Source organism: Pyrgilauda ruficollis, unplaced genomic scaffold (genome assembly GCF_017590135.1).
Source record: "Pyrgilauda ruficollis isolate IOZ18807 unplaced genomic scaffold, ASM1759013v1 scaffold54, whole genome shotgun sequence".
NCBI lineage: Eukaryota > Metazoa > Chordata > Aves > Passeriformes > Passeridae > Pyrgilauda > Pyrgilauda ruficollis.
In genome coordinates this window covers 6,964,048-6,986,663 of record NW_024527044.1, presented here as the reverse complement: position 1 = coordinate 6,986,663, position 22,616 = coordinate 6,964,048, and the positions used below count along the sequence as shown (strand labels likewise).

The following is a 22,616-nucleotide window of genomic DNA, read 5'->3' as shown; positions in this document are numbered from 1 at the left end:
GCTGGGGCAGGCGCCCTCAAAACCTGCTTGGCTCTTGAGTCGGTTGGCAAATTGGATGGTTAAATGTGAAAAAAACCCCTCACCTCTAGTCTAAACTCAAGTGACAGAGTGGTTTCACCTGCTTCACTTCCTTTGTATCTCTGCTTCTTCCTAAAATAATATATTTTTTTATGCTACACTGCTCTTTTGATATAGAAGAGAGTAGCTCTGGAAATGAATGCACTAAAACACTGTGAGGGAGCCCAAAAATGGCTCAGGGCTGGCTACTTGCAGAGGCCAACATTTAATTTTCTCGCCCAGGGGTTAAGGAACATGTTAAGTTCTTTTGACTTTGTCACTGTTAAATGCCAAATTCATCTCTGTGGAAGTGGCAGTGAGGGTTCTGAAGACTGAGGGCCAACATCTAATTTTATCACCCAGAGGTTAAGGAATATTAAGTTCTTTTGACTTTGTCACTGTTAAATGCCAAATTCATCTCTGTGGAAGTGGCAGTGAGTGTTCTGAAGACTGATGGTGGTAGGGGCAAGTTAGGTGGGCTCAAAGAATGTTTTAAGGGTGCTGAATGGATTTTCCCTTCCTAAGGTACATTTGCACCTCTCACAGTGTCATAAAATGGTTTGGTTTGGAAAGGACCTGTACCATCTTCATCACTGAGTGAGGGTCAGGGCTCCCTGGCAGCACTGGCCAGGATGTGGATGATGGAAAGGTCAGCATGCCTGGCTAGGGAAGGGGTGTAAAATACCTGCCCTCAATCTGCAGCGGGATTTGTGCTCACACCACTCACTTCCTTCCAGACTCTTACATCCGTGGGTGTTGCGTGCTGGACTCCTTTGGCCAAGGCCTTCGTCTGAGAGGGATCTCCAACCTCAGTGTGGACAGCAACATTTTCTACAACATTTCAGGCCATGGGCTTCTCCTGGGTAAGTGAAGCAGGCAAATATCCTCACTATGTACAACAGCAGCTTGTGCTGGTTGCATTTGCATGAAAATGCTTTGGAGGAAAGAATGGCAGATCCTTAACTGTTCCCTGAGAACTTTACTCTGAGAACTTTAAACCTTCTGCAATTTCTGGTGTAAGTGAATTTGGAATAAAGCTCCCACAATTCCACACACAACTCCTAGCAGCTACTTCCATTTGACCAGCTCTCTTTTCTTCAGGTCAGTATTCACTTGATAGAGATCAGTTATTTTTCAGTGAAAAATTAGTAGATTTTTGTTAGGGGATTGATTCATCTGTCTTTGGAAAAGTGTAATTATGCAATATTTAAGACCACAACTCAGTGAAGCATTTAAGAGCATATTACCTTTAACTTCACTCATTTGATGTCGAAGATAATGGAATGAAAACATATGTTAAAAGTTAACCAGAGGATTTAGTACTTAAATAAATTGGAGCTTGGAGCAACAAAAATGTTAAAAAAGAAAATATTTCTCCTAACTAACCATCAGGAGACTGACTTCAAGCATCTTCTGCTGGGATCTCATGTTTCCTGAATACCTAAAGATATAGCTTGATTTTTGTTTTTCATAAGAGATGGGATAAAAATGACCAATTATGAGATAAACGGGAAAAAAAAGAAAGCCTTCAGTTCTGATCCTGCAGTTCCCCACACACAGCAAGTTCCTGCGCTGGGTGCTGTGTATAAACATAATGAGGAGTGATATATCATGATTTAAACAGGGAAGATTATAAACAGGGAAGATTAAAAACACCTTGCAGAAGAAGAAAACTGGTTTAGAGAGATGCAAGCTGATGTACAGAGCCCTTGCAGCCATGGGGGAGCAGAGCAGGACCTCCAAGCTTCTGGCATCCCTTGGCTCATTTGTGTTGGGATCTGTGTCTGAGTTAAAGGACTGAGCTGAGATGAAGTTTCAGCCTGAATACACTTTATCCTCAAGATGATTTTAATGGCTTTACTGTCAGCAGCTCCAGAGGGTCTGATGGATTAATTTATATATAATTTTCTTGCCTGTGAAGGAATATTTATTACAGCTGGCTCTTTGCATCTCTGGAATTGGATTCTCTCAGTGATTTCACCTAAAATCCTTATTTTCAGAGGGTTTGCAAGACCATCACAAAATGTCACTCTGGGCTTAAAATTATTGACACACAAGGTCTGAGCTTGAAAGCCAAAACTTCAAAATCCTGTATGGCTGTCAAAAGGACTTCTTTAGGATCTTGTTCATGCTCTGGTAGCAGCATTGTTTGTAGTACATAGAGACTGGGAAAAACTGAGAAAGCTGATTCCCTCAAAAGACTGAGGGAAGGTTAAAAGTATTTATTGCTATCCCAAAAACCAAAGGGCACAGGTTTTCTTGTGAAGTGGCTTATATTTGGGGTAGTAATGATTTGGGATCTGTGTTATGAATAGAACTTGAGCAGGTGTATTTGAAGATAATGACTTCTGTTGGATAAACAAAACCACATGGATGTGATTTGGTAGGCCAGAGAGAAGGGCCTATGCATAGACTCCACACAGGATTCCACTTCGTATTCTGCGTCCAAAACAGCACCAGTTCTGATCATAGTATCAAGGAGTCATTAAAGTTGGAAAAGACCTTCAAGGTCTTCCTGGTTCTGGAAGTTCAACCATTAAACTGACCCTGCCAACCCCACCACTAAACCATGTCCCCAAGTGCCATATCCCCATGGCTGCAACCACTCTCAGGGATGGTGACTGCACCACTTCCCTGGGTGGCCTGGCCTGTTCCGATGCCTGACCACCCTTTAGATGAGGAATCTTTCCTGATATCCAACCTAAACCTCTCCCAGAGCAACTTAAGGCCATTTCCCCTTATCCTCTCCATGTGTCCTTATTTGGAATTGCTTGCATGAACAGTCATCCCCTCCTTGCCATTGGGGGGGCAATTTCTTTACAATGTAGTTTAGAAAATATTTATTTTGTTTTCTTCTTCCAATTTCTATACTGTAAGTAGATCTGGAGCACCCCAAGGGTCTGTGTTGTCTGATCAATTTCTTGATTGATTTTTCCCTTTCTCGTCTATTTTTATTGCTTAGGGGGGCAACCCCCCACTTTTATGCAGAGGTCCACCAGGTGTTTTTCAGCCTGTTTAGAAATTTTCTTGCATGTAAGTAGGACAGTGAATGGAGATAGGAGATAAAGAAGACTTTGAATTCTAGTACTGCCAGGAGCATGCCTTTGTGTGCATAGGTGAGCCTCTTTCCCACTCTGAACCACTCTGAGTCTCTTTTCTCAACTGTAAATCTGCTTTATAATACATATTTTATTTATTTTTGCCATAATTTTTCAGTCCAGAATGTATGACTTTTGGTATAGTCACATATAATACCTTGTACAGGGAAATAGATGGGAATATAGCATCTGGACTTGTGTATATTGAAATGAGTATCATGAGAATAGAGGGTTTCCAGCTATAAGTACATTTATGTTTATTTTTCTTTTTTCTTTCTCTTATGTTTTACTTTTTAAATTTTTTTTCCTTTTCTTTGTATCTTTTTCTTTTAAAGGTGAGGGACTGGAAGAGAAGAACAAAATCAGTAACAACATAGTGGTTGGCCTTTCTGTAACTGATGGTTTATCTAATATTGAGACACTGTCACCAGCAGGAATCTATGTCAGGGCTCCTGCCAGTCACATCAGGGTAAGAAGTTCTGGTATAAGACATAACATTTCCTTTCTAATCAAAGGTATCAGAAAGACACAGAGCTTCATTTATCTGGGAGATCACATACACAATATTTGTTTCTTGGCTGAGCTGTCAGAACCCGTGCTTGTGATGGGATATTGAAACAAGTGCATATTACAAAATAAATTATGTTCCTGGGTAAATTTATTACTGAGAATTTTGCTGTATTTGAGTGGAATGGAATATTACAGTGAGAGAATTCATCCTGAGGTACTTTAAAATGTTGTTTTATTTTATAATGCTCACAGATTCAGAAAACTTGGAAGAAGTTTAGTCTCAGCTTCTCTAGAATTTCTGCCATTATTAAAAAAACCCAAACCCCTCAGTTTTAATGGACTGACTACAAAAACACTAAAATTCAGCAACATCTCTGTCTGGATTTAAAATCACCTTGACCATACAGCTGAAGATTTGCATTCTGGGGTGAGAAAGAGAGTGTTTCCTGTCCTATGAAAATGACATTGATTTTGAAAGAAATGAAGTTTCTTTATTCTAAATGGTTATAAACCACCAGGTTTTTAAAGAGCTAACAGCTTAACAGGCACACATCAAAAAGCTGAGCTCAGAAAAAATACTTTTATTCACTAATTCTCTGATGCTTTCTCTTAGTTCATACTCTTTTTTGGTCTTACATTTCAGAATAAAGAGTCACTTTTATGTGTTTAGTGGAAAAATATGATTTTCATCAACTTCAAACCACTTTTCTTTCCCAACTATTTTAAGGAATTACATTGAAACTGATCTTTCTTACCACACTTTCAGTAGTGAAAAATGCATATTTTCATTTAAAAAATAATCCTAACCTGTTCTATTGTTAACCCCCAGTAGCCAAACCAATTACTGTTTGTGAAGACCAAATCACCCCCAGGGCTTCTGCTCCATGAGGGAAGATTTACACCTAAATTTGAAGGTGAAAAAGAGACCAACACATTTCCTATGTTTTTATGAAGACAGCAGCACCGAGGAAGGAAGAGAGAACTTTTCTGCAATTCCCTTGAGGCCATATTTATCATTTTTAAGGCCATCAAATATAGTTTTAAAATACAACAACCAGGCAGAATCATGAGAATTTCAGCTCCACTAAGCACAGAGTTTTGTACTGTCATGCACTGACTTACCCTGGAGCTGTTCACTCCATTGCCAGTGGCTCAGCTTTTGAAAAGGTTTTGCTGCAATTACCTCCACGGGTTCCTGGGAACTGGCTGTGCTGGGTTTTCAGCACATTTATTCATCCCTCTCTGCTCACATGAGTTTGCAGATATAAAGCTACAGCTGCGGCTGTGTACCCCAATATCAGGGGGTCCTTTCTGCTCTCAGAGATGTGCTGCTCCAGGCAGGATAACAGATGGCCCTCAAATGGTTGCTGATGACCTTCATCATCTTGAGGAGTGGAATATTTGAGGAGTTGCAGCAGCAAAAGGAAAAATCAAAGAAATTGCCCAGCTTAAAATTGTTATTAACTGTGCTTACTGTACAACAGGACCAAGCAGTGCTCAGGAAGGCAGCAAAGCACAGGGATATTAAGAGAAAAGTCACATTTCTCCCTGGCAAAAGAACTGTGGACTTTTTCTTAGTGGTATAGTAATCACTAAATTCCAGTAGTACAAGCACCACCATTATAATGATGTAGTCTTAGCACCTTTTCTCTCATGAAAATTCTCAGATCATATGATTCAAGCTTTTTAGCCTAGTACATTGGGGAAATTTGAAGAATATGATGGGAAAGACTCATCTTCCACCTGCCTGGTTCTAAGGCCAGGACATACAATAGAAACTTTCCCAGTTTAGAATTTAATTTTAGGTGTTTGTCAGTCTTTTTGTTCATTGGTTTTGTGCTTGTTTTTTTGTTTGTTTTCAGATTTCTATCTTTTGATGGTTGGTTTTAACTTATTGGCTGCAATGTTTAAGGCAGGGACTGCAGAGAGCTCTAGGTCCAAGCTGTGCAACATCTTCTGTGCATGATGGGTTAAGCCTTTCTACAGTGAGACCTGCAGTAATGTTTTTATAACTAGTCAATTTACCTGGGAGCTTAAATTTGCATCGGTGGCTGAAGAGCTTAAATTTCCTTGAAATTCAGTGGTGGCCTAAATGGTGTGGAAATTGGGACAGAGCAGTCACTCAAACCTGAGCCTACAAAGACGTTTGGAGACCCAATTCCCACTGGCTTCCATTTGACTTAAGCTCTTAAGTGCACTGGTGAATCAGGCTGTTAGACAAAATTTTATAATTGGACAGTATGAGTGCAAACTGATTATTGCAAGGTTAGTGTAATTTTTTTTAAACACAGTGTGTAAGCCCAGGTTATCACTTTTTAGAGTCTTGGACAATCTCATTAGCAAGCTGTTTTTTTGCATTTTAAATGCTATCAGCCCAAGGAACTGAAGATACTCCTCTGTGATACTGGCTTTTTTCTCAATGAAATATCCACCCCATGTCCTTGGTTTTCTTTTTGTGTGCGGAAAAATAATTTTAAATGTAGGTTTCTATCTTTTTATTTTGTCTCTCTTGAGCCTGGTGAGTTTTGGCCTTTTTGTTGTTCCAACCCATAAACATTCAATGCCCTGAAATGCCAGAGCCAGCATGCGGTGCTCATGCATAACAACATATGGACTGGGTTTAAGAAACCCAGCAAGAACCTCCCTCTCCTTTCTTGCCTTGGTGTTGAGGACTGGGAAACAGCTCAGATGAATGACCGGGGTGGAGCTCAGCTGGTGTCTCCGTGTCAGAGGAGTGACTGATTGTCACACTGTTGGTGAATGCATTTGTTTCCTAGTGTCACCCCATCCAGCTATTCTCCACAGCACCAAAGAGGTGAGGCTGCATGTTTGGCACAGTTTTCCCACTGCTCCATCCCTGCTGAGATCTCTTCCAAACCCTTTCCTGCAAAGTGGGCCCACATCAAAGCAGGCACATTGTGAGTGCTACTCACATCCTGCCCAGCTCTGAAACTGTGGGAGCGGTGCTGGGAGCACTGTCCAGAGCTTTAATGTCATCTTTAAGGTCAACAGTTTGAGTCCCAGCTATCTAAAAGAAATTCATGAAATATTTACACCAGCAGAGTTGTAACAGTTAAGAGACACTTAAACCGTCAGCCACTTGATTTTAGTGACTTGCAGTGCATACCTCCAGGTTTTTGGCATGCTCAGGGAGGTAATTTCTCTCTGGAATTTTGGTTGCATGGACATTCGTAATATACTGACTTCCACAAAGAATTGATTTCCACACAAAATTCCCTGCTTGCCTAAAACCCCTGCCCTCCAGCCATGAGCTGGCTGAATAAATATGCAGGTTTTTTTTTTTTTCCTTATGAATCATCTGTAGAACGCACGATTGGAGTCACAAGTAAAATATCCTGGAAATTATGTGACTGGACTGCAGAAATGTTTTGTTAAAGAAAAAGGGTCCAGGGCTGCACTTTCAGAAAAAGCAGCAGTTTTACCAGGGGATAGAGGAAGCAGAGCTCTGGGTCTCAGTACTTTATTCCTTGACAGATGTCAGAGATCAGGACTGCAGGGAGCACACTTGGATGGGTCAGAAGAAAGTAATTGGTATATGGAGGGTTTCACCTCGAGGTCACCAGGCTCAGCTTTGATTTGGACCATCAGGGACCAAAAAGTCATTAGTATTTTAACACTGTCCAGTGACCTATGAATGGGAGTGGTGGTGTCAGACCTGATCTTAGAGAACAAGCCCTCCTTAGAGCTGCAAGAAAGGCCATCTTAGACCCCCCTCTGAGAGCCACATACCTCTAGAGAGCAATTAATTTTGTCTAAGGACAGACCAACAGCATTGCCTTCAGCACATGCCTATGTTTTATTATTATTATTTTTTTCTTCAAAAGGGAGCTAAAATCTACCAGCCTGGTCTTCAAATTTTCACACACCTAAGGCAGGTGAGAGGGATCATGCACAGGTGCACACATAAAGACATTGCTATATGGACACAACCCAAACCCAATTAGGCTTGGCTGCTCTCCAAATTAAGCTGGCAAGAACAGGGTTTTTGTCCTAGAGTAGAGAAGTCCAGAACACACCCAATACAACTCATATAACCTAATTAATGCAGATTCTGTAATTACCAAACTCCTAATTTTAAGGCCAGTCAGACCTTATGTCCACTTATTTTTATTGTTTTATTACTTACGACACAAGTGCAGAATTTAGAATTTAGAATGCAATTTATTTAAGAGATATTAAACAACAATAACTTACAGCACATCTTTCTATGGTTATTCATTTATCCTGTAAAAATGATCCAAACGATATAATTTACCACAGGTCTAAGGAAGTTTAATTGTTCAGTCACTGACATATCCTGAAGATGTTGTTCTTTGCTTTCTCTTGACTTTTTGGAGTCTCACTTTTTCAATGCAAATATTTCCTATATTTCCTTATTCCGTGTTTGCTTTGGGAGATAAGAGAAATATCAAGACTGAGAAGGAAACCAATAAACTTGATTAGTTTGTGATTTACCTTTGGGATTAGTTTGTGATTTACTTTTTCTTCCTGACATTTTCTTATATTGAAAGGTGTTTATAGATGTAAGTTTTCAGCACCTTTTTTTCTTACCTACTTCTTGAAGGTTTGTGACTACACCATTGTTCTTTTGTCTCTATTGCTTGGCCAATCCTCCTTGTCTGATTTGAAAACAAGTATGTTTACAACTGGCCCAAGGTCAAAGTGAAAACAGAACAAGACAGGGGACACAGAAATGAGGTACAAGTCTCCACCAGCCAGTTTACCAGAATTTGAATGGACTACAGCTGGGATTTCAATTTGTGTGTTTCTTAAATTGGTTTTCATTTCCAGAAATCTGTGCTAATATTACTTTCATAGTCACATGTTCCTCTCTGCAGGGGAACACAGTGTGTGGTGCTGGGTATGGCTATTTCTTTCATCTCTCCCCTGAGGGACCATCCAAAGTGCCTCTCCTGTCCTTCAGTGAGAACACAGCTCACTCCTGCACAAGGTACTTGGGGAGTTTGGTTAAGGAGATTTTCCTTCAGCAAATGGTTGTTCCATCTATAATTGCAGTGGTGGGCAGAAAAGGCTTTGCCCCTCTTTTCAGGATATTCCTCCCCAGTTTTGCACCCTTTCAGGTCCTTGTCTCTTGCAAGCAGAGCTGTCTGGAGCAGGGCAGAATTGGTGTGCGAGGTGTCCTTGTCCAAGGCAGGGTGGTGGAACGAGTTGATCTCTAAGGTCCCTTCCAATACTCCCTGGTTCCATGGTTCTGTGACATTTCATTCAACAATTCTTCCTTTAGTATCCAGGAACAGCTATTGACAAAAGTTTTAACCAGCACTTCCCTAAAACAGAAAGAGTATTGGAGAAAGAATATTTAAAAAATTACATTGTACTGAAAATCAGTGGTTGATGTGACCTGAATTTTGAGTTATTCTGGATATTAATCTGGATTTTAAATCTCTGAGAAGGTCCAACCAAGTCCTGCATTCAGGAATCCATACGTTTGGGCTGTAATCCAAGTTGGCTGAATCCAAGATAAAGAAGAGCATTATCTGTACAGATTCATGCCAGGCTTACCTGAAGGTGACACTGGTTGAAAACTCATGAGCATGGGGGGGGGATGTTTTGCAGTGGCAACCTCTCAGTGGCACTGCACACTCCTTTTCAGCTCTAACAATGAAAACTTTTGACTTTAAAGAAATCAAGTCTCATGCAGACAACTGTTACTGATTAAAGGTTTTAGATATCAAAATGATGAATAGAAAAATCTTCTCACCAGTACATGCACTGTAACGGAACAGTCTCCATGGCTTTCTCTCCTAAACAGACACGGGTTATTGGTATACCCAGAGTATTTGCCAGACAGTTGTGTTCAGCTCAACAACTTCACAGCCTGGAGCTGCCAAGGGGGAGCGCAGGTAGGTTTGTCCCCTCTGCATTCTGTTATGCTCAGGATCTTTCCAAGTATCTCACCTCCACACTGACTAAAAGCTTTTGTGCTTCTGTGTCCATGCGTCTCACCTGGAGGCTCCTGTTTTAATGAAAGAGCCAGAAACTTGATTTTTGTGAATTCTTTTTGCTACAAAATCAATGCTACTTTCACCAGCTGGCGTTCTCTGTAATCATCTAGCATCTGTCTGCCACTGTAATAGTAGAATTTTAGAATGGTTTGGGTTGGAAAGGACCTTGAAATCCATCTCATTCCAACCTTCCATTAGACCATGTTGCCAAATAAAAAATTCTCCAAGTATATCTGAGCTGTTCATGAAGATTGCAATAGGTAGATATATTACCTTTATAGAACTGATGGTTCCCATGGGATTTTTTTTATTCTTCTTAAAATTTTGCACCTTTTATTATTCAAATTTGTCTAGGGTCTAGTTTATCCAGCTAATATGACTCACTATTAATTAATCTGATTTTTAAAAGCCACACCACCCTTTATTATGTCACATTTTTTCCCATACTCACAGTTTGGAGCCTCTGATCTTATTAAATCCTGTCTGATGACCTGAGCAGTATGTATTTGTCTGTAAGGCTTTATAGCCTCACCCACCCATATGACTCTTCCTCTGAAGGTGTCCAATTTTTCAGTGTGATTTTTCAGGATCTGCATTCTCTTTATGGAAAGGTTATTTGTATGAAAAGGAGTAAAAGGGTGATTTGCAGGTTTGTTGTTGTTTGTTTTCTCTGCATAACGCGTAATTTCTTTGTATGTGACTGACCTAGAATACACAAATAACTAAGTATATTCTGCTTTTTTTCCATGAGCTCCCTTTAGAAACAATCTTCTTTCTTTTAGGTGCCCCATTTCAGAAGTGTTCAAGGCAAGGTTGGATGGGGCTTGGAGCAGCCTGGGATAGTGGAAAGTGTCAGTGCCCGTGGCAGGGGTTGGAATGAAATAGTCTTTAAGGTTCCTTCTAACCAAAACCATTACATTATTTGATGATGATATGCATTTTTATTATTTTATTTTCCTTTCATGTAGATTTTCAGAAGCAGGAACCTTGAGCTCCAGCATTTCTGGATTTCTGCTTGCAAAGATTTTGGCATTGACATTGTGGAAAGCCTGGGAAACACCTCTGTGTCTGAGAGTGTTTTAAATGGACGCCTTGGGCAAAAGGTAAGAACTGCAAGGAATTTCAATGTCTCTTAAGTCTCACATCAACATATCAATAAGAATGTGGAGAAATAAGAAAGCAACCTGGAGAACAGCCCCTGCCTCATGGCAGCTTGGGAAAAGCTTGGATTTTAAACGGGTTATAAGGGAATGCCCTCATGTTGCACCAGTAAAGGTTTAGACTGGATTTTGGGGAAAATATCTTCACTGAAATGTTTTCAAGTGTTGGGACAGACTGCCTAGGGCAGTAGTGGAATCACTTGGAGGGTTTTTAAAGCCATGTAGATGCTGGCACTTCGGGACATTGTTTAGTGTTGGCCTTGGCAGTGTTGGGTTGATGGTTGGGCTCCATGGTCTTACAGGGCTTTTCCGACCAAAACAGTTCTACAGGTTTTTTCCCAACATCTTTTCCTTTCAGCATGGAAGTTTTTAAGATTTTTAAGCAAATTTGAAACAGGGACTCTGGTTTTTCTATTTTCATCAGAAACTACTATAAAATTTCACACTATAAGGCATAATCCCATATATTCTTTCTAAAATAACAATTAAAAAATGAAAGCAAAATCACAAACACAAAAAGCTGAAGGATCTTAGCAAGACAAGTGCAAATTTTTTTCCTACTCATATTTTTTTTTCCAGGATTGATATGGTCTCAGAAAAATCTTGGAATTTCATCAAACATGACTTTTTGAGAGAAATAATAATTTTTCTTTAACCAAGCTTTTTGAACACAAATTCCTACACACCTTTTGCTTTTAGCACCATTTAACTATGCACAAGTGTCTTTAGTTTAGTGATTTGAGAATACTGAGGGGGAACACCAGCTTTGGTGTCTGTCCTTGTTAACACTTTGGTTTCCTCTTCTCTCTCTCAGCATCATTGGTCCACCTGGAACACAGAGTGTTACTTTTTTACTTGGGAATGAAAAATACTGACAAAATGTAATTTTATTTATGCAGTAAATATGTTCTTCTTCCACTATTTCTTTAGGCAGCTGGACAAAGTCCTTTGGGTGCTACCAGGTTGTTAACAGATTAATAACATAGATAACAATGGAATTTTAGTTACAACTGGCCGCAGCTGCTTGTTCATGATTTTAAAGTCTTTTTTTTTTTTTTCCCCTGCTCAGTTCTCTATTGTTGTTCATTAAATTAATTTTCTCTCTGTCTGGCAGAAATAAAAGTATTTTAAATGGCTTTTCTTTAGAAGCTCACAGAAAGGAACCGCCTTGGCAGGTCTGTTCTAAGTGGATAGTTCAGATAAAATTCTGGCTTCACCTGTCCAACCTTGCAGCATCCCAGTGATGTCCCAGTGAGTTTCTCTGACCAAGGGGTGGATGTCTTTGTTTTTGCTTTGCAGGATCCGTGGAAGAACTCCAGTGTTGTACTTGCTGAGAGATTTAGAGGCGCTCATGCCGTTCCTTGTTTCTTGCAGTACCTCAGGGAGGGGATTATCTTTGATTATCTCATGATAAGAGCCTCCTTGTCATAATTTACATCTTAATGTATGTAATTCTCCCTTTAATAATGATGTCTCTAATATAAATTAACACTTTATAACATTATTTTAATGTGAACCTTGATATTCCTCTCTGCTAGCCCTTCCACTTTTTGGAAAAAAGTGTTTTTAAAACAAGATTGTTTTCTGGAAATATCAGGACATTGAAAGGTTGGGGCTTTGACCCATTGAAACATTAGTGACAGGGCTAAATCCAGGACTGGCAAAAGCCAAGTTAAAGGGTTGTTTTTTTTTTAACTTCCAAGATATTCAGAAAGCCTCCTCCATGTTCTCATTAAGCAACTCATTGTCTTTGTGGGACCATTTAAGGAGAAGACTTTCTTCCTGGAAAAAGCAAGAGTTTTGAGACACACAAGGAAGGAATTATTGTCTCACACTGGTCTATTTGCTATTTGTTTAAATAAAATTAATTAATTTTAAAAAGATAGAAAATTAGGTGGGATGGAAGAACCAGAAGTGTAAGAAAAAAATCCAATAGAGACTTTATGAGCAATTTGTTACCAGAAATCAAGGATTTCTGCTCAGCAGTGATTTGGAATGGGATGGCCCAAGGACCAGGACTATCACTCCTGATGTTTTAGCCTCAGAATAAAACAGCTGACGGAACTACTGTGTCTTACAAAGACTGAAGATAGCACCTTGTCTTGGAAGTAATAATCTACATATAAGAGTCCATTACATTCTTTCCTTTCAATTGCAGGTGTTTTCGCACAGAGTGGATTTCTTGATTGATTCTTTACTATGGCTTTTGAGATATATTCTACAAGTATTCATTGGCCTCAGAAATAGTATCACAGACTCCTGCCAGCCCTTCTTCCTCCAGGCTGCTCACTAACTCTAAGTATATCTTTATTTCCAGCCTGTTTCCAAGAGAGTTGGGCAGAGGGTTGTACACTTCCATTCTGCTGTGGACTACAATCACTCCAAAATCCAGTTTGTTGATTGTGTTTTTCATCTCCTGTGGCTTTTGTTCTTCCTTTCTGTCTTTTTAAGTTCTAATAGACCCTGAGGTCCTCTAGAGCTTTTCTGAGAGCCTGGCTTGAGTGTGTCCCCATGCCAAATCACACAAAATCCCTTTGAATTTCAGTGCTCAGATTCTTCTTAGAACAGAAATAAGGACAGTCATGTTTGCAGAGCAGGAAAAATTCCCACTTGCTGGACAGAAAAAGTAAAGTGAAATGGGGATGGAAAATCCACTCTCTGGGGCTTTTTGGTGGATTCTTTCTCCCCAGGGAATGCCCAATCATAACTACTATGCAACAACTCAACAAAGGGCAACAAGCTGCCCTTAAAAGTGATGCTATCACCTGCTTCAAGTGGGGAATTAGATGGATGTTGTGAGAATTTTCCAAACAACAGCTTACATCTGTCCTTTAAACTCCACAATTATGGGCAGTCACACTCTTGCATTCCCAGCTGCTACATCCTGGATGCTCCATTTCTGGAAGTGTTCATGGCCAGGTTAGGCAGGACTTGAAGCTACCTGGTCTTTTGGAAGATGTTCCTGCCATGGCAGGGGGTTGGAATGAGGTGACTTTTAAAGTCCTTTCCATCCCAGACCATTCTAGGACTCCATGATTCACATGGTGATGTTTCCTTCGTTTCTCCATTTCAGGATAGGACCTGTATGTCTGCAGGACTAAGGACTCCCAAAAGATACCAGCTCCTCATCTCCAACACAGCTTTCAGGAACTTTGATGTGAACACTTGCACAGCAATCAGGACTTGTTCTGGCTGTTACCAAGGGCAGGGTGAGTCTGATTTATATTTATTTCTCAAGATTCCCAAATCCCTAGCTTCCCCTCCCATTACAAGTTCATAATTTCCACAGATGACAATTGATAACTCCTCTGCACGGGCTGAGATTTCAGATTCTCCCCAGTCTTTCTGGATATGGGTTCATCACTCAGTTGAAGCCACATATTGCATTTATTTTTAGACAAACATAGCCTGATTTTTGCACTGATACAGTTTTCTTAGTGGAAACAGGTTTTATACACTGCCTTGTTTCTGCATCTTCATTTTGAGAGGTAAAATTTCAAGACTGGTGATTTCTTTAAAAGCTGTGACACAACCTTGCAGAATTTCACCAAACTGCTACCTCAGGCCAGCCTAAACCTGAGGTGAATTTGCCTAAGATAATGTGTGAACTAAGCATCCTTCTGAGCTTTGAAGAGGTACTCAAAGGCTCTTTGAAGAATGTTCCAACTGCAATTGCCTTTTGTATTGTAATAAAATATATTTATATATAAATAAAGACTTCCATACAATAACATAAAAGAGAAAAATATTTCAGGAGATGAGATCAAAGGACAGGAGGAATAGTAAAATCCAGCTTAGTCAGGGAAAAAACTGGGAATAGGACTGTCAAATAGTAACCCATATTGTAGCGCACTCCGGCCAAGGCTGACTTGTTACAGTCCATGGGGCAATGATTTTCTGACATTTTTGTAAATATTAATGTGCTCAAAAACTTTAGCCTGCATGAATATTCAACTTTTTTTGTAGCTTTCTATGTTTCAGTAGTGAAAAAGTCCTCCAGACTCACTTTTCAGCCTAGGCTTTATTCTGCCAGGTGCGGCAAATACGCAAAAGAGTCAAGTGCATTAACACCATGTACTCACCTCTAAAAAAAAGGCAGACAGGATCTGTAAGAGTCACTGTAATTTTGGCTGTGGGGCCTGTGAATAAATGTTTGGAGTCACTGAGGAGCTGCTGGTAGGGCCGGGAGCAGCACCTGGATCAGGTGAGTCTGAACCACAGTCACAGCAGGGCACTGGGCAGGTTTGGTCTGGCACAGCAACAGCTATTCTTACAACCATCTCCATTTATTTTCCTGAATCTTCCTATTTTTTGTTGACCCATCAGACATTTTTCCAAAGGCAAAGTGGAATAAAGTTGGTGTCTTTTCCTCCAGAGAGTTGTCTTCAACCCCATTACATGAGGTGACCATTTTGGTTTTTTTTGACATGCTGCTTGTCACCCACAGGTGGGTTTACAGTGACAGCTGAACATCTGACCTTCACCAATTCCCCTTTCCAAGTGTCCTTCCCCTTCCCTCACTCTGCCATCCTTGAGGACCTTGATGGCTCCACCACGGGACAGAAAGGAAGTCACATCCTGCCTTCCACAGATATCCTGGCAGCATCTTGCACAGCCAGTGCCAACTTCAGCCAAGTTTCTGGTGCCAGTGTCTGTGACAGTGACCTTGTTTTCCACCGTATGGATCTTCATTTGTAAGTAATTGCTCCACCTCCCAAAATACAGCGTGGGTTTTGCTTCTGTGTGTTGTTCTGAGATTGCTGCTGGTCTGAGCTCAGTCCCAGGACTGCTGCCTCTCTGCTTGATCCTAAACTAGGTCTACAGCCTCAGCAGTGGCATCTCTGAATTTGCTGTGCTGTCTCCCATGGCCTGTCACTCCATGGCAGAAGGACAAGGATCTCCTGGAGATGCTGTGTCAGATCTGGTGTTCACACTGAAGAATTTGATAGCTTGGGAAATTAGAAAGAATTCTAATAATAATCCAGTCCTGGGGTACAGCCAGGCCATTCCCATCAGCTTTCGTGCCTGTACAGCTCCCAGTTCTGTCCCAGTTCACTTGTCTCCCCAAGCTGGAATTTTCCCTGCCTTTCCCCAGCTGGTGGCTAAGGGGATCCAGTGGAGGAATGCTGTTCAGCCAAAAACTGCTGCCACTTCTATCACCCAGGGAGGACACTTCCATATTTCTGACATAAGAAAAAGGGTGAAAAAAATTTTTAGAGATCTAAGCATCACTCCTGCTTTTCTTCCCATGCTCATCTTCCCTTCCCAGTCCCCTGCTCAGTATTTCACTCTCCTTTTGAAGTAAAAATCTGAAAATTATCCATTTTTTGCTGTCTCAGGTTAGGAGTACACAGGCAAAAATCCTGAAGTGCTCTGTCAGAGGGCTGTTAATTATTCATGTCTGCCTCATAATTAATGTTTTAGAGGTAGGAGGGGGAAAACCCCAACCCCTTCCCAAACAGGAAAAAAACTAATCAGCTTTTCCATTGAAGGAGAAAACTATAGGACTTTGAGTTACCTGGAGGCTTTGCATGCGATTACTGTCTCGTAATGAAACCAAAAGTCTGCAAAAATTTAAGAGCTTGGAGTCATTCATATGTAACTAAAAGAATACTGGGTAGAAGGCAAAACAAAACTGTGCTTGGTGTCTTTCCTAAGCAGTTAACCATGAGATCTTGGGGAAATTAATTCCCTTTCTAGTCTCTGTTTACCTTGGTGAAATGGACTGCAAGATCTTTGGGTTGATGCTGTGTGGGTGGATGGAGCTTCTCTAAATGTTGCCTGTAGAGTGGTTTGGGTCCTTTTGGATACTGCCACAATGTAATTGTTAATAATTCATGGCAGTTAAGATTTTTAATACACCTTGTTTCTCCTGGCATCAAAAGGTGGGTAAGGAACAAGCACAAGTGGAAGTTCATCTGTAACATTGCTGTTAACTCTGGAAGACTTTACCAGACCTAAATTTTGTCTTCCCAGTAAACTGCATGAGAATTTCCCTGGAAGTGCTCAAGACTAGGTTAGACAGGGATTGGAGCAAACTGTTCTTGTAGAAGGTGTCTCTCCCCATGGCAGGGGGTTGGAACTAAAGGAGCTTTAAGGTCCCTTCCAATCTAAATAATTCCAGGTTTTGGTGATTAGTCATATCAATGACTTCTCAATTAAGGTTTTATTTCAAGCAAGTATTTATTTAGCATCTTCATTATTCATCTGCATGAGCTGGGAGTCAGTTTATGTAACAGATCCTTGGCAGTCTGAGAAGAAGGAGCCAGCTGTTAGCCTGTCCTCCTGAGGACTGTGTACTCAGCAGAGTAACCCCAGGGAATGTGAGCATCCTCTCTGTGCTGCTTCCAGATCCTCTCTCCTCAGCAGCTCCTAGCAGCCAAATCACCGTCCTGTGAAGCTGAAAGACTTTCAGATCCAGCCAAATGAGTGTGGTGAGTCAGGGAGTCTTTGTTCAGATAGGTAAAGCTCCAAAAGGAACCTCGGAGAGGACCAGGATGGGGAATAAAAGGAGCTGGAGGGGATGAAGAGTAAAAGTCATTAAAATACCTACAGCATGACCAGAGGATGAGGGGGTGGGAGGACAATGGGTGAATTTTATCCAGATGCATTTGGAGAGTGTTTGCAATAAAAAAGGAATAGTTTAGGATTAATACAACAAAACATGACTGGGAGCAATTGGCAGAGGTTGAGTAAAGAGAATAAAGATAGGTGAGTGACAGGAAAAAAATTCCTAACAAGTTCCTCTTGGAGTCATCTCACCTCAATGAAAAGACAAAAGCACTGTTGCTTGTCTGTCTTTAGTTTCTGACAAGAAAAGGGTTAAAAATCTCTCTGGAAGAAATCTTTCTATTGTGCTCTACCAGGTCGTGGAATTTGAGACCTGTCAGGTCTACAACATGAATTTTTTGTGCTCCTCCAAAAAAAAAACAAACATGAGAGGCTTGAGATGTTGGGTTTTTTCACTTATCCTGAATTTCAGAGATGAGATTCCAGTTCCAAAATTCTTGAAGTTTGAGGCAAATAATGGATTTTAAGAGGGGAGACCTAGTATGGCACTCTCTATCTCAGAAACCTCAGGATCATTCCCTGACCCTGAGAGCAACAGGCAAGGACATGGACATGGCCATATTTTTAACCATCTCAGAATCCAAAACATCAGGGATGTTGCATCAGCACTAATTTTTAGGGAAGATCCCCTGCCTGGGAGTTTTCAGGGATAGGGCTGTTTGGTGCCAGTTAAAAGAATGTCTGGAACAATTTCAATTATTTATGATACAATGTGGGCAATTAACTGTTTATCTTCGTGCTGTTTAATTTACCAGGATGCATGTGTTTTAGTGACACCTTTCCCCAAAATAAACTATGTGTTTGGGAGGAAAGAGCGTTTTGTTAAGAGAAAAACTATGGAAGCTCTTTTCTGAAAAGGAGAACTACTATCTTTAGTATTTTGTGACTCTCTGTCCTGAGCTACCTCACTCAACAACTTCCAGGGAAATGGGGATCCATTTCCAAGCTACCACTGCTATAACAAAACCCTTCTTCACAAAGTCCAGTTGAAAGTTAAACTAATGTGTCACGTAAGCACACTTTAAAGAGGGGTTTTATGTCTTTTAAAAATGTAATTGGAGCTTATAAAAGTCTTTATAAATTTATATGTGAGAAAGTTATTGAGTAGTCTGAAGCACAGCTTATGCTATGGCACAGCACAGCATGGCTGCAGGCTAGAAACGGCTGCTCCAAATGCCACCGCTACCCATATTATCATGAAACTATGAATCTCTATTAATATTAAAACAAATTTTCATTAAAAAATTGTCATAACATGATTAAGTGACTTTCAAAGTTTCTTCACATTATGCATAATTTTTACAAGAGGAGAGCATTAGAATAATCTGCAGAATGGCAGCACCTTGCGGCGAAGGGGACTCCAAACATCCGTGGCTGCGTCTGCCAAAAGGGAGTTTCCCTCCTGGTCCCTCCAATCTGCTTTCCTTATCTCACTGGGGAAACCTTGGACTTGCTCAGCACCAGTCTTGCAGTTCAAGCCTTTTATTGTCTCCCTCTTCTGCTTCAGAGCAAAAGATTAACTTTTTAGGTTTCATTCCTAAATTAGCTCTAACATCCTCTCTGTGTGATGCATTTCTGCTGCAAACTCAGCCACTGCTGATGGGTTGGTGTCCCCCTACCTCTGTGTCTTTGAATCATGAAGAAAGTTCAGATGGTTACTCTGGTTTTGCTTTTCCTTTGATATTTACTTTCTGTGGTGCCTTCAGCTGAACATCTCCCTGCTGTGAAACACCCTGACAACCACGATTCTTCTCTCAATGTCTTCAGTCTCTCTCTGGCCATGTGTCTTCTCCATGCACATGATTGTACCCACACAGGGGGCAGCTTACATGGTCACATATCCCAATAACCAATCCTGTGATGTAACATGGAAGGCAAATATTAAATTATTGACTGCTCAGTTACCAACTCATCAGCTCAGCTTTAGAGATTCAGCCTTTACTCTACTGCATTTCTGGCATTTCAGACATCCCACCAAGAGAAATTTGTTTCCCACTGGAGGACACCTTTCCATTCACCCTGCAGTCAGGGGTATGGGCAGCAAAGCCAGATCCTGCATGGCGTTATGAGCATGCAAGACAAGATATTCTTCAAGCCTTCTCCCTCAGCTTGACCATCATCTAAAGTATTTCCAAGTGCAGGGAGATAAATTTAACATTGATGCAATGTTTGCTGGCCCTAAGCTTTTTTTCCTGGCAAGGAGAAGTCTGACAAGTCTGTTGGATGGTTCGTGTGGCCTGGATAGATCAGAGCCAGGTGCATCAACTGGGACTCCCTGTAACAACCAACATACTGAACCTAAAATCAAAGAATGGTTTGGGTTAGAAGGGACCTTAAAGATCCTTTTGTTCCACCACCTGCTATGGGCAGGGACAAGTTCCACTACCCCAGGTTGTTCCAAGCCCTGTCCAACCTGGCATTGGACACTTCCAGGGACTCTTCAGAGCTCTACCTGATGTGGGAAAAGCAGAGTGAACAAGCAGTCCTCCTCTGGTGTTTGCTGTGCTAGCACTGCAGACATCTGAACTGTTTTTTCACCAACCACTTTCCAGCTCAGGATTTCTGTCTGATTTTAGTTTTCCTGAAAATATCAGCTTGTAAACTGTAGGATCTGGGGAAATGTTTTAAGAACACCGGGAATTTTGGAAGTCAGGGGCAACAAACTGAAATTCTACTCTGAATTAATCCATCTTGGCTTGTCAGTCACAACCCTTTCTATTCCTGGGAAACCATTCCAATTCTTCTCTTACTTAAAATTCAGCCCATGGTGGTGACTCAGGATCAGGGTCAAAGATCTGGTTATTTCCTAAAAGACTCATGCATGAAAAAAAAATCACTGCTACTAAGGATTCATAATAAAAGACAGATTTGAATAATGAGCTTGGTATCTCAACAAAGATACACACATTTACTGAAAACAGCTGAAAATTCTTAGTTCTTGGCAATTAAAATAAAGCAAACTGGTCTGGGGCCCAAGATTAAACCTGTAAAGTGTTTGATATGGTTATAATTTTGAATTAGCCTCCCTTTGGCCAACAATAAACATGGACTCTTGGTATAAACATTTGGTGTCCCATTTGAAGTTCAATACTAAATTGTTTCCTGTTTTTGAAGAGGGATAATCATAATGGATTATTACACAAACAGAAAGCATTTAGAGCTAAACAGAGTGCCTGCCTTCATGCACACAGATATGGACCCTCAGGATAAATAAGTTAATGGTAAACATAAACAGGAGAGTTAATATTTGTTCTACTCCATGTTGTTGATTGGCTTAACAAATCCTTTGTGGCCCATATCTGTCGAGCAGTTCTGCACAATGCATTTGAGCTAAATTATATAACAGTTTATACAGTCACAATTGGTGAATTGTGGCTCAGACTGTAAAGCCCTATCCTGTAATCCTGCCATATTTCTAAAGCAAATTGCTCCTTAATTGAAACCTGCTTCGATATAAAAAATACAGCCTTTACAATGAGTCATCCTTTTTTCCCCCCTTACAGTTTGTAAAGGCTTCCAGCAGTTTAAAGGGAGGGTTAATTTTGCATTAAGACCATTGCCTCCTAGTTTCTTTCTAATAAAGCCAGGAGAAGTTCAGGAGAAGGCTCTCCTCTGATAATGAAGCTCTCCACGTTAATGATGCGTGCAGGCTCCCTCAGATACTCTGAATTAGAAATACTCGTGGTGTGCCAGCGCTCTTCTACTTCATTAGCATTAAAGAGAGGTAGATTGGTGGCTATTTAGGGCACAGTGAAATCACTGGCTATTTAGGGCAAATGGAAATGGTGCTAATTGTGGCTGGTAATTCCATTAGTAGGGTACTTCCATTTTGGTGCCTTTTTGGCATGGAGGTGAAAAAACAACACACTGACATCCTTTCAGGGGGAGTGTATCTCAGGCTTATCGTGTCCTTGCACCAGTTAACTTGTACACTGAGCTGAGAAGCTTTCTAGGCTCCCCAAATTTTTGGTTTGGTTGTGGCAGCCTGTCAGGAGTTGGAAATGAATTTATGGGTGGTAACACCTCAAGCAATATATGTAAAAGACAAGGACACAACATTCCAGGTCAAGAAAACCCTAGACATTCCAGGCCATAAGGTATCTCCTGCTCCTTTTCCCTGCTGGGTCATGAACAGGCTTTCAGCTGGACATGAGCCAGCTGTGCCCAGGTGGGCAAGAGGCCAAAGGCACCTGGGCTGTCCCAGCTCTGGGGTGGCAACAGGACCATGGCAGTGCCTGTTCCCTGTGCTGGCACTGCTGGGACACCTCCAGTGCTGGGGACAGCTCTGGGACCCTCATGACAAGATGGACATTGAGGGGCTGGAGCATGTCCAGGGAAGAGAACAGAGCTGGGGAAGGATCTGGAGTACGAGGAGGGGCTGAGGGAGCTGGGAAAGGGGCTCAGCCTGGAGAAAAGGAGGCTCAGGGGGGACCTTCTGGCTCTGTAGAACTCCCTGACAGGAAGGGGAAACTGGCAGGGGGGGGGGCTGGCACAGGCAAGGCACAGGACAAGAATACATGGCCCTAAGACGCACCAGGAGAAGTTTAGATTGAATATTAGAAAGAGTTTCCTCATGGCAAAGGAGGTCAGGCGTTGAAATGGGCTTTGTGGGGCAGTGGTGCTCGTAACTCTCTAAAAATAGAATTAAGTCTCCATGCCTGGAGGGATTTAAAACACATGTAAATGTGGCATTTCAGGACATGGTTTAGAGGTTGGCAGTGTTGGGTTTCTGGTTGGACTCAATGATCTCAGAGGTCCTTTCAAACTTAAACGATTCTATGATTCTATAACTTGTCTGTTAAAAGTAGACACACAGGAAAATATATATTTCACTTAACTGTAGCCATCTGGAAGTTTGTTATGCATTTTAAGATATTTATTTGGGCTCTTCTAAATATTGGTCTCCAACATAAATGGATTCACATTTAATTCACTGTTAGTGAATTCACATTCCCATTCACTAGCTATTGGATCTACATGGCTGGTGTGGAATTGCCACCTAACCTTCTAACAGGTCAGACTTGTACCCCAGCAGGACTGTCCCTTCCAAGGTTTCTTCTCTATCTTTACTTCTCCTGGAAGTACTGGTAAGAATCTCCCAGTAAAAGTGATTCAAGTTGTTCTCTTCAGAATCCTCTGGTGATGAAAATGAAAATAAATAAAGAGTAAAACCATGTGAATTTATGCTGCAGAGAGGATGAGTCTGAGTCTCTGTCATTTGCTGCGACATTGGG

At 41.0% G+C, this 22,616-nt stretch overlaps 1 protein-coding gene across 1 annotated transcript in view; it reads left to right on the top strand.

Moving 5' to 3' along the window:
• Positions 1-22,616, top strand: part of PKHD1 (PKHD1 ciliary IPT domain containing fibrocystin/polyductin) — a 233,326-nt gene that overhangs the window by 106,698 nt on the left and 104,012 nt on the right. Inside the window, exons 40-46 of the mRNA XM_041480845.1 lie at positions 780-920; positions 3,491-3,624; positions 8,525-8,637; positions 9,460-9,550; positions 10,621-10,755; positions 13,886-14,021; positions 15,260-15,509. Coding sequence (XP_041336779.1) covers positions 780-920; positions 3,491-3,624; positions 8,525-8,637; positions 9,460-9,550; positions 10,621-10,755; positions 13,886-14,021; positions 15,260-15,509 — 1,000 coding nt within the window. The remainder of the gene's footprint in view (positions 1-779; positions 921-3,490; positions 3,625-8,524; positions 8,638-9,459; positions 9,551-10,620; positions 10,756-13,885; positions 14,022-15,259; positions 15,510-22,616) is intronic.